The sequence below is a fragment of the Hyaena hyaena genome, unplaced genomic scaffold, assembly GCF_003009895.1.
Source record: "Hyaena hyaena isolate Hyena2069 unplaced genomic scaffold, ASM300989v1 scaffold_50, whole genome shotgun sequence".
In the NCBI taxonomy this organism is placed as follows: domain Eukaryota; kingdom Metazoa; phylum Chordata; class Mammalia; order Carnivora; family Hyaenidae; genus Hyaena; species Hyaena hyaena.
In genome coordinates this window covers 1,441,674-1,453,951 of record NW_024080682.1, presented here as the reverse complement: position 1 = coordinate 1,453,951, position 12,278 = coordinate 1,441,674, and the positions used below count along the sequence as shown (strand labels likewise).

General features: G+C 39.1%; 1 protein-coding gene across 9 annotated transcripts in view; it reads left to right on the top strand.

Moving 5' to 3' along the window:
* Positions 1 to 12,278, top strand: part of KMT2C (lysine methyltransferase 2C) — a 288,474-nt gene that overhangs the window by 75,600 nt on the left and 200,596 nt on the right. For all 9 annotated transcript variants that reach the window (XM_039230732.1, XM_039230740.1, XM_039230739.1 and 6 more), the window contains exon 2: positions 6,814 to 6,902. In XM_039230732.1, coding sequence (XP_039086663.1) covers positions 6,814 to 6,902 — 89 coding nt within the window. The remainder of the gene's footprint in view (positions 1 to 6,813; positions 6,903 to 12,278) is intronic.

The window sequence follows — 12,278 nt, the reverse complement described above, 5'->3', positions numbered from 1 at the left end:
TCACCAACTAAGAAACCAAGGCACCCCTTCTGCCTATTTTTAAATTGGATTATTTGTTGTTTTTTTTTTTTTGGGGGGGGTGTTGAGTTGTATATATTCTCTCTATATTTTTGATGCTAACCCTTTATTGGATATGTCATTTGCACATATTTTCTCCCATCAGTAGGTTGCTTTGTAGTTATGTTGATTTTTTTTCTATGCTGTGCAGAAGCTTTTTATTTTGATGTAGTCTCAGTAGTTTATTTTTACTTTTATTTCCCTTGCCTCAAGAGACATAGTGAGAAAGATATTGCTATGGCCGAAGTCCAAGAAATTACTTCTTGTGGGGCACCTGGGTGGCTCAGCTGGTTAAGCGTCTGACTTCGGCTCAGGTCATGATCTCACGGTTTGTGGGTTCAAGCCCCACGTCGGGTTCTGTGCTGACAGCTCAGAGCCTGGAGCCTGTTTCGGATTCTGTGTCTCCCTCTCTCTCTGACCCTCCCCTGCTCATGCTGTCTCTCTCTCATAAGTAAATGAAACATTTAAAAAAAAAAAAAGAAATTACTTCTTGTGCTTTTTTCAAGGATTTTTATAGTTTCAGGTCTCCAATTTATATCTTTAACTGTTTTGACTTCATTTTTATGTATTGTGTAAGAAACCGGTCCAGTTTGCATTCTTTTGGTAAAAAGCTGTACAGTTTTACCAACACCATTTGTTAAAGAGACTTTTTCCGGTTGTATATTCTTGTTTCCTTTGCCATAGATTGACTATATAATTGTGGGCTTATTTCTGGGTTTTCTCTTCTGTTCCATTGATCTTATGTGGTTTTTTTTTTTTTTTAAATGTTTTATTTATTTCTAGGAGAGAGAGAGACAGTGTGAGCAGGGGAGGGTCAGAGAGAGAGGGAGTCACAGACTGAAACAGGCTCCAGGCTCTGAGCTGGCAGTCAGCACAGAGCCCGACGCGGGGCTCGAACCCACGAACCGTGAGATCATGACCTAAGCAAAAGTCGGACACTTAACTGACTAAGCCACCCAGGCACCCCTAATCTTATGTGTTTTTATGCCAGTACCATACTGTTTTAATTACTACAGCCTTATAATATAGCTTGAAATTTAGAATTGTGATACCTCCAGTTTTGTTTTTCTTTTTCAAGATTGTTTTGACCATTTGAGGTGTTTTGTGGTTCTATATAAATTTTAGGATCTAGTTGTGAAATATGCTGTTGGTAGTTTGATAGGGATTGCATTAAATCTGTAAATTGCTTTGGGTAATGTAGACATTTTAACAATATTCGATAATTTCTGTTTTTTAATGGTAGTGTTAAGCCTATTGACACTTAACACAATTATAGATGTGAATGTGCTTAAATCTACTTTTTTTTTTTAATGTTTATTTCTGAGAGAGAGAGAGAGAGAGAGAGAGAGCGTGCGCGCGAGAGCGTGCACGAGCGTGAGCCAGGGGAGGGTCAGAGACAGAGGGAGACACAGAATCCAAAACAGGCTCCAGGCTCTGAGCTAGCTGTCAGCACAAAGCCTGACTCGGGGCTGGAACTTACGAACCGCGAGATCATGATCTGAGCCGAAGTCGGATGCTTAACTGCCACACCCAGGCGCCCCTAAATCTGCTTGTTTTGTATTCTGTCTCAGTCCCATTATTTTCTTTGTTCCCGTTTATTTGTTTCCTCCCTTTTGGGTGGCTAATTGAAATTTTTTTTTTTGTTTTTTGTTTTTTGTTTTGAAAATTAAGGATTCTATTCTATCTCTTTGACTGAGAAGCTGTGCATCTGTGTGGTTTTCTAGAGTTGCTCTAGGGGTTACATTGTACGTTATACTCATCAGCATCTACCTTTAGGTAATGTTTTATCACTACAGATGTACCCTGACTCCCAACCTCACATGTTAGATTGGTTGCTATGGCCCTACAGGGCTCTGTAGTTTGTCTTTTTTCATTTCATCGTTTTTTTGGGGTAGGTATTGTTTGATGAATCTTTAAGGTCATTCATCTTTTCTTTTGCCATTTCTGATCAGACGTTGATTATTCAAAGTGAAAGTTTTGTTATTTTTTGATGTTACCTCTGTGAGGTATTTCCATTGTTTTCTGTTTTTATTTTTTGACTTTCTCCTGGTCAAGACTCACATTTTCCTGCTTTTCTGTATATTTGGTACATTTTGTTGTTGTTGAGAGCTAGATTTTCTTGTAATACTTTAACAAATGCTGAACTTCTTTTATGAGTTAGTTTTGGAAAATTTTGATTATTGAGACTTATTTGTCAGCTCTTTTAGGGATGGTCCAGGAGATAATTTGTTGTAGGCTTCATTTAGCTTTACTTTTATTTGTTTTTATTAATTATTTTTAAGGAGACTTTGTGTCCAGCGCCGAGCCCAACGTGGGGCTTGAACTCACGACCCTGAAACCAAGACCTGAGCTGAGATTCTTAAGAATTGGACACTTTAGGGTCACCTGGGTGGCTCAGTCAGTTGAGCATCCGACTTCGGCTTGGGTCATGATCTCGCAGTTTGTGGGTTCGAGCCCTGTGTCAGGCTCCTGCTGACAGCTCGGAGCCTGGAGCCTATCTTCAGATTCTCTGTCTCCCTCTTTCTCTGACCCTCCCCTTCTCTCTCTCTCTCTCTCTCTCTCTCTCTCTCTCTCTCTCTCTCTCTCAAAAATAAAGAAAATATTAACATAATAATAATAATAAAAAGAATTGGACATTTAACCAAATGGGCCACCCAGGCATCCCTAGCCCTAATTTTAAAAGCATGTTCTGAATGTGTTAATCTAGTCAGCGAGGTCTTGGCACTCTGGCTGGAGGGAATACGACTGATTCCTGGCTCTGGGAGCTCTGGGACTTGTGTATTGCAGCTGTGCTCGGATTGATCTTTCCTTGGAACTTGTTCTTGTTCAGCCTTTTGGGGTTTTACTTCACTTTTAAACAGATTGGCATTCAGATAAAATCTAAGGGCAGGCAGCCTCATGCAGATGTCGGGATCTGTTTCCCTGTGCAAGTCCTTCCCCTTGTGTACTTGTTCCACAGTTTCTAGCCTCCTGAACTGATGATTTCTGGGTCCCCATTTCAGCAAAATTGCCAGCCTCTGAGTTCCTGTCTGCTATAGTTTGTACATTAACTCCATGCAGAAAGCCTTTGTGATGTTGGGTGCCTGGCTGGCGCAGGGTGAAGAGCATGTTACTCTTGATCTCCGGGTTGTGTGTTCAAGACTAACATTGGGTGTAGAGATTAAACAAACAAACAAAATTCTATTTAAAAATTCTCTTTAAATTTTTTTTTTTAAAAATAGAAAAGAAAGCCTTTGTGATAGTAGGGTTCACCTTGTTTCTTTTCTGTTGTCCAGGGATTACAGCTCTGTCCTTCCCATTTGTTTAATGTCCAGTCGTGGTTGTTTCTTTTAGTCTGTCTGGTTTTCTAGTTGTTTATGGCTGGAGGGTTATTTGAACCTTCTTACTCCCATGTGGCTTTAAATAGAAGTCTGCTGTGTTATTTTAGGAACTTAAAATGAGTTTTAATTTATAAATTATATGGAACATTGGATTTTTGGTTGAAATTTTTCTCAAGTTAGTGGTATTATTTACGTCACATTTCTTTGCAGCAGAATGAATCAAAACTACAATGAAAGGATTAATAAATACAAAAGAAAAAGAGAAGAGGGAAGAAAAGCCAAAGAAGGATTAAAATAAATAATTTTTATGTTACCATTTGTAATTAGGCTTCAGAGTTCTATTAAAAACCAAAACTGGGAACATCTGAATGCGATATGGAAATATAAAATGTATTTATCTATTTTTCACTGATATGGGTTTGATAAAGTATGACAGTTATCTTTCACATTCAGAAAAAAATAAATTCAGCATTTGATTAGTCAGAAAGATCATACGAGAAGCCAGTGTGCAGCAATAGAAAGACATGAAAGAAATGTGGGATATTTAAAAATTACCTGATGTTGGTACGTTGGTCCCTTGAGCAGAAGGAATAGAATTGTGATGGGCTGGTAAATGTAAAATGCATGCCTTATTGGTGCCAAAACCAAGAATTAACGGAAGTAAGGGAAAAAAGCAAAGCAAAAATGAAAAATTTCTTTTTAAGGAATAACCACAACATAGAGAAAGCGCGCACGCGCGCGCGCACACACACACACACACACACACACACTCTTTCTCTCCTTTTCTCTCTCCCCCTCTCTTTTTCTCTTTCTTTCTCCTTCTCCCTCTCGCCCCCATTATAAAACAAGTTTGAAATAAAACCATTTGTACCAAAAAAAAAAATAGCAACGATCGAGATAGTGGAGAAAGAAACATAAAACAGTGGTTTTGGAAGATTAAATGACAAAAGCCAGCTAAGTCATCATGTTTCAGTTTCTTTAACAATGAGTATTCCTAATCATGAAGAATCATAAAGGAAAGATTAGAAGTAAATTCTGCCTCCATAGTATCTCTTGAATTAGTTTCTTATTCTCTATTCCACTGTAGCAGTTTTGTTGGGATTTTCAAGAATTTCCAGTCTCTCTGTACATAGTCCTTATATTGGTTTACAGGTTTCTAATAAAACTGATTCTTTTTTTTTTTTTTAAAGAAAGTCTTTGACCTCATATCTTCTTACTGCCCTTCGCACTTACTCTGTTCCAGCCACAGTGTATTTTTGCTCTTCTCCTAACCCTCACATACTCTTATCTCAGTAGCTTTGCATTTGCTCTTCCTTCTACAGTAGTGCTCTTTTCCCACATATCTGCATGGTTTGGTTCCTCTTGTACCTTAGATGTCTCCTGACATGTCTCCTTACTCACAGAAAACGTTATTTTGTAAGGTTTATTTTATAAATATCTTTATAATTCTTTAGATTTTTGTTTTTAAATGTTTACTTATTTTTGAGAGAGAGAGAGAGCAGGGGAGGGGCGGAGAGGGAGAGGGAGACACAGGAACCGAAGCAGGCTCCAGGCTCTGAGCTGTCAGCACAGAGCCCCACGTGGGGCTCAAACTCACAAACGTGAGACCATGACCTGAGCTGAACGTTTAACTGACTGAGCCATCCAGGTGCCTCTATTTTATAAATAGCGTAATTAAAATTGTAGTTAGTCCCTCATTTTTTGCTTTATAGTTTTCCTTCATCTTATCTTGATGTTGTAAGCGTTCTTTTTTGTTTAGAAAAATAACAAATATTTCTTCTCACTAGAATGTAGTTTAGTGAATACAGAAATTTTGTTGTTTAACCCTGTATCCTATATTTAACAGCTAGTTGTCAGCACAGAGCCTGATGTGGGGCTCGAAACTACCAACCACGAGATCATGACCTGAGCCGAAGTCGGACACTTAACTGACTGAACCACCAAGGCACCCTATAAATCATTTAGACTTTGATTGCTTTCACTTAAAAATTTTTGTTACATCCCTTTGTTGTTTTTGATTAATATCATTTTAAAAGAAAGATTTAAATAGATTTTCTATTTTCTATTGTTTAGAAAAGCTTTTTGTTTAGTTTTTTTATATTATTAATACTTTATTATTGTTTTCTACTCTTTTAAGTGTTTTTCAACTTAAAAATTTTTTTTAATGTTTTTTATTTATTTCTGAGAGAGAGAGATAGCATGAGCCGGGTAGGGTAAGAGAGAGAGAGGGAGACACAGAATCTGAAACAGGCTCCAGACTCTGAGCAAGCTGTCAGCACAGAGCCCGATGCGGGGCTCAAACCCACGAACGGTGAGATCATGACCTGAGCCAAAGTCGGCCGCTTAACTGACTGAGCCACCCAGGTGCCCCTACTGTTTTTCAACTTTTTAAAAATTTTTGTTTCTGAGAGAGAGAGACAGACAGTGTGAGCAGGGGAGGGTCAGAGAGAAAGGGAGACACAGAATTTGAAACAGGCTCCAGGCTCTGAGGTGGCTGTCAGCACAGAGCCTGATGCGGGGCTCGAACCCACGAACCACGAGATCATGACCTGAGCCGAATTCGGATGCTTAACTGACTGAGCCACCCAAGCGCCTGTAGTGTTTTTCAACTTAAATACTGAGATTTTTGTCTTTTAGAGTAATGAAATAATTTAAAGTTCTGGAATTATCTGAATACTGTCAATTTCTAAGTTTTAAAAGTAAACAATATCTTGCTTTTTCTTAAGTGTTTCAAAATCGATTTTTTGGGATTCCTTTCTATCCTTAAGTTCTGAGACTTCACAAAACTTAAAGGCATTAGTGTTCTTGTTTTTTTGTTTGTTTTTTTTTATAATTACATTAGGTCAAAGACTCTCACCTTTTCATGACACTTATGTTTATTTTACTTTACTGAAGTGAATTTTGTAAATTAAGTTGCACCACATTTGTAAGATGTGATTAGATTATGTTCAATATTTATAGTTTATTTTATTTTTTTTTGAGTGGTTTGCAAGGGTCTGCATCAGTTTCACGTACGGAAGCATCTTAAAAATACACTTATCTGGGCATCACTCCTCAATTTCACTAGGTAGAGAGGTATGTAACCTGGTGTATGAACTTTGAAAAGAACCCATTAGTTGGTTAAAAACCCCTGCTGTAGACATAGGGTCATCTCAAGGTCAGCTCAAGAGAGGAACAGAGCCTAAAATAAAGAATGGTTTAAAAAGTGAGTTATGATGACAAAATGTAGCATTCGGGGCCTCTGTTGACATTAGTGTAAGGAGAGGCTGGGTTTGAGGGAGAAATGACTCGAAAGTATATTTATTATTCGATCTGGTAAAATGTACTTAAAAGTGCCAAAATTGTTTGATTTTTTTTTTACACCTTCAACTTTTTCTTTATGTTAAGTATTATTGTAAGCGTTAGCATTTACTTCTATGTATTTATTTCTATATAGGCCTCGGAGTAGAGGAAAAATTACAGTGGAAGATGAGGACAGCATGGATGGCCTGGAGACAACAGAAACAGAAAATATTGTGGAAACAGGTATCAGACTTAACAGATTTTTGAAAACGTACATCATACTTTGCACAATTAGCATTTGTCTATATACTGAGTTCTAGAATCTCCATCTGCTGAAGTAGTTTGATAGGTTATGAGAATGAAGAAACTGAGTTCTCTTTTTATCCTACAGTGCTGATTTAGTGGAAAGTATTTATTATCTGTAGAGAAATGTTTTATTAAACAAAATTAAAACTGGAATAAACAGTAGTTCCAGGCCATTAGTATGATAGTTCATAGTATATTTCTGTTTATGAACCATCCAGCGTTTGCTTGAAGCTTATTGTGTTAGTATATGTTTGAAGGGAAAAATTAGGCCCCATTAACTAGTGGTGTTGTGAAATGCTGGGTTCAACCAGACCACGTGCTTTCTGGTCTTTTGGACATTTAGGTGCCTTAAATAAGCTAATGTGTATTGTGGATCTGCAAAAGGAAGATAGAGTAGGTTGCCCAAAGTCATTTCCCAAATTTATAAAGTTAGTGACATAAATTGTCAAAAGGACAAGGTTTCATACTGTGTTCAGAAGCTCTCTCTGTGAGATGGTCTCTCATTGGCAGTGGTTTTTGACAGTTGTTTGTGATAGAGTTTAGATGCAGTGATAGGCTTTTTCTCTGAAGTTGGATGTCGTTGTCTTGTTACTTACAGAATGTTATACAGTTTTAGAGAAAAGTTAGAAATTGCTGCATCTTGAATATACTGTTCCATAAAGTACGTCGCCAGCGTGTCGCTGCTCTACAGCTGGGATCCTTGGAAAGCCTTCAAATGTTCTCCAGTCCTCATCCCTCTTGCTAGTAGGGTCTCAGTAGGCAGCGGTCTGGCTGTAGCTCAGAATGCAGAATTCTGCATGTTGCCATTTTGCTGCTGATTTGTTACCACATTGGTTTATACTTGAATTTATATAAGTTCCCCACTGGTTATTTTTCATGATTTTTTTCCTTAAATTCTTTTCTGTACTGTATACTGTTACTTTTTAGCTGAAAGTCTCTTTGAGGTTTTAAGTGGCATTTTTCAACATAATGGTTACTTATGAGTTGTGTCAAATCGGTGCTACCAGACTGAGCCACAGGCCCCTTTTTGTGCATTTAATAGCAGTCTTTCTGAGTACACTCCCTTACTTTCTGAAAATTTAGCACCTGCCTTTCTACTGCCCACTGCTTCTCCCGTTGTGATTTTAATAATCTATTCAGTACCCAGACCTCTCGTCTCCTGGATTTCCTTAAAATCCCTGTTCTGCAGCCCGCCTCAGCCTCTCCTTCTTACAGTCCTACGTTATTAGCTTTTGACATTGTCTCACTTTATATCCTGATTGCGGTTTCACTTCCAGAATCTCGGCACCAACTGTCCTACCCTCTGACCACTACCCCTTCTTTTTCCTTTTCATTTTCTCCTAGTATCCTCACATAATAATTCTTCAGCAGTATTCAGTCCTCCAATCCAGTGCTCTTCGTGATGGGGTTGTTACCCTCCTCTACTAGCTCAGAGTCTGTGACCCATCGTTGGAGTCGTTCTCTCAACTTTACCTCTTTTACCACCCTCCCGTTGTCTTGCTTTTATTACAAAACCTAAATTCTGCAATGTAGCAGCTGAAAATGGCTGGAGAAAAACATAAACTTGCTCACTGGTTTCATTTTAAATTGATGACATCAAATCTCAAATGGGTACGATTGCTACCCTACACTCATTTCACTTGCACTTAGAAAGTCCTTCTGCCAGCATCAGTGATGATTCTTCACCACCTTCTCTTCTGTCTTCAAACCTCTAATACCTGTTCCCATTTTTCATTCTTCAGTTATCGATGATCTTGCTTATTTCAATGAAAAAAAAAAAAAAAAATAGAAGCAACCAGGGAAGAGATTTCTCCATTCACCCACCATCACATCTTCTTTCCTGCTCGCAGTCCCTTCCATGTATTTTACCTTCACTACAGCTAAAATGGGATGAAAAGTCTGCTTGTCACAGGTCAGTCTTGCTGCATGTCCTGGACTCTCTCTCTTCCTCTCTTAGGGACTTTGTACCCTCCCTTTTCCTTGGCTTCTTGCATTGTGCATTTCCTGTCATTTCCATTCGCGTTTGAATGTGCTGCAGTATGGCCTTTCCTGAACACAAACACCTTCTCTTGATATGATGGTCCCTTTCCAGGCCCTATATCCCTTTCTTACTCATTTTATAGGAAATGCGCGTGAAGGAGTTGTCCATACTGCTGGCTGCTGCTCAGTTTTGACCACTTTCTCATGACCCTACTCCAAGGCGGGCTTTCTTCCTCCTACTGGACTGACATCGTTCTTGTCGATGTCACCTGTGATCTCATATCGCCACCGCCAGCTTTTAGGCTTTGTCGGCCTTCACTCCTCAGTGTCGTTTCATACAGCTAACCACTTTCAGTAGTGACAGCGTATGTGTTTTTGCTTCACTTTCAGGACACCACCTTCTCTTGGTATTTTCGTGCGTCACTGGTCTCTCTCCACTGTCTTCTACTCACCTTCAGTTTAGTTGCTCTACGTATTATCTATGGGCTGTTCATTCCAAAAATATACTACCAGCTCTTTTCTTGCTTTGAGCACAACCCATATCTTTAGCTTTCTTCTTAACATCTACTCTTAGGTATCTAACGAGGATCTTAAACTTTAGGTGTCCAATGCGGTGCTATTTTTTTGTCATCCTGAAACCTTCTCTTCTAGTGTTTCCATCTCATTTAATGACATCCTACATTTTTCAGGCTAACAATATGGAGCCCGTTGGAAAATCTTTGGTCTTCACCTTCACAGTATGTCCTATACTTTCCACCTCCGTCACTACCGTCATTCCACCAGAGCCCACCAGCACCCCTGTGGACGGCTGCATGAGCTTCCTGTCTCCTTGCTTTTGCTCCTTATTGTAGTCGTGTTGTCCACAGAACAGCCAGGGGTCTTTTCACACCAGACTAAGAGTCTTTTACTTCCCTCTGGCAACCATACAAAGCCTCCAGTGAAACTTAGAACAAAATCCAAAGCTCATACCGTGGTGTTCAGCCTGTACTAGTCTGACTGTGGCTGCCTGTCCAGCTACACCTTCTACTTTTCCCCTTGCTCCCTGGGCTCCAGCCATACTGGCCTTTGTGCTCTTCCTGGAGTCCGATAACCACGTTCCTTTATCAGGCTTTTTTGCACTTTTCATCTGCTCTGCTTAGAACCCCGTTCCTAGATACTCACACTGATAATTGTCTTCACTCAGGTCTCCATTCACTTGCTCTCTACTCGGACAGGCCTTTCTTGGCCAACTTGTCTAACGCTTGTCATTCTATCCTTTTCTCCTTTTCTCCTAGTATTTAAACAGACATGATATCATGTTAGATAGTTGTTTATTATGTACCTTCCACACTAGCCTGTAAGCTTCCCAAGGTTAGGGGTTTGTCTTGTTTATGGATTTATTCCCAATGCCGAGAATACTCCCAGACACAGAGCAGGCTTTAGTTCACTGATAGGACAAGTGTTACATTCTTACAGTTTCTCTTTTGTATTTTCCAAGCTACTACTATACTTAGAAAGTCACCATAAAGCTACAGTTCTGACCTTATGTGAAGCGTGGTAAGCCCCACAAATGTACTGCCTTCTCATGCTATCTCTTATGAGATATCAAGGCAAATAAAATCTAGTAAACGGTTTTAACAGGAGCAGGATATTTTTCTTATTCTGGCCTTTTGTGCTAAAGTTAAATAAAGTCAAGTGAGTTAGCCTTTGCTGTCTTTGTCTTTGGAGAGACCTTTGTCCACTCGCTTTAGTGGACACACAGGGCCACGGGACTAGTAAAGAATAAAGAATAGTTGTTAAAACTGCCAAGCTACAGGGGCACCTGGCTGGCTCAGAAAAACATGTGACTCTTGATCTTGGGGTCATGAGTTTGAGCCCCATTTTGGGTGTAGAGATTACTTAAATAAATAAAACTTAAAACTACTAAGCTACAAATAATCCCAGGTAAAGAGAAATGTTCCATATGTTTCTAGTCAGCTAAAAAATTTTTCTTAATGTTTTTTTAATTTATTTCAGAGAGAGAGAGAGAGAGAGCGAGCAGGGGAGGGTCAGAGAGAGAGGGAGATACAGAATCTGAAGCAGGCTCAGGCTCTGAGCTTGCTGTCAGCACAGAGTCCGACGCAGGGCTCGAACCCACGGACTGTGAGATCATGACCTGAGCCGAAGCTGGACGCTCAACATACTGAACCACCCAGGCGCCCCTTCTAGTCAGTTTAAAAGCACACTTGAGTTGGCTGGAAGGCTTCAGTATTTCTGTGCATGTCTCAAGGCCCAAGGTTTATTTTAGGGTCCCTTACATCTATGACTTCTGTGCCTTGGTACATCTGTTTAATGATTTTTAGTAATGTAAGAGTATTTATTATATGAGTATGGGGGTTTGTGTATGGGTAGGGTAAGGTGGTAGGAATGAGTATCCTACAAGTGGCCATTGGGTGAGTTGCAAGAAATTTCACAGATCACTTTGTTTCATTTTTATGGTGAGAAAATCATGATTTTTTGGAGCTGGTAGCTGTTACTAGCCTGTGCTTTTTCCTGTGTAAATAAAATCAGCCTGAATGAAGTGCAAGGCACTTAAGAGAAATTCCACTTTTCTTGGAGAATCGTTATATAATCAGGGCTTTGCAAACTTGTTTTAGTTAATTATAATTAGTTAATTATGATTTAGCTAATTATAATTAAAAATTTCTTTTTACTATTTAAGTTGTTGTAGTTTGGCTAGTGGGAACCCCTTTTCAGCTGGTTCCTAAGCCCTTTTCAATATCATCTCAAAATGTTTTCAAAGCTCATTACTTCTTGGCAGCAGTATTTTTCAGGCCCATCTTTAATTTTCTCTGCCCCAAGACATGAAATCGACTTTTCTCTAAGGACTCCTAGTTGTTTTTAGTGGAGAATAGTATTAGAGATTTTTATCTCTAAGGATGCATATTATATTGTTTTTATTGAAAATTAGTTATGTTAGTCCATTTTAGTGATCTATTAGTTACTGCTTAGATGTGAGAGTGTATACATGTGCTTATAAATACTTGTTCACATCGATGCTTTCAGTTTACCTCTAGCATAATTTTTATCGACACACTTTAGTTTTAGAGCAGTTATAGGTTCACAGCAAAATTGGGTGGAAGCACAGATATTCCCTGTATGCGTCATCCCTTGCACATGCATAGCTTTCCTCATTATCAGCGGCCCCCCAGCGTGGTGTATTTGTTATAGGTGATGGAATCGCACAGTGATGGATACAGCATTATCACCTTCGGTTCACTCTTCGTGTTGTATATTCTATGAGTTTGGACAAGTATGTAAATATATATCTGTCATCACAGTGTCATATAGTAGTTTTACTCCACTAAAACTTCT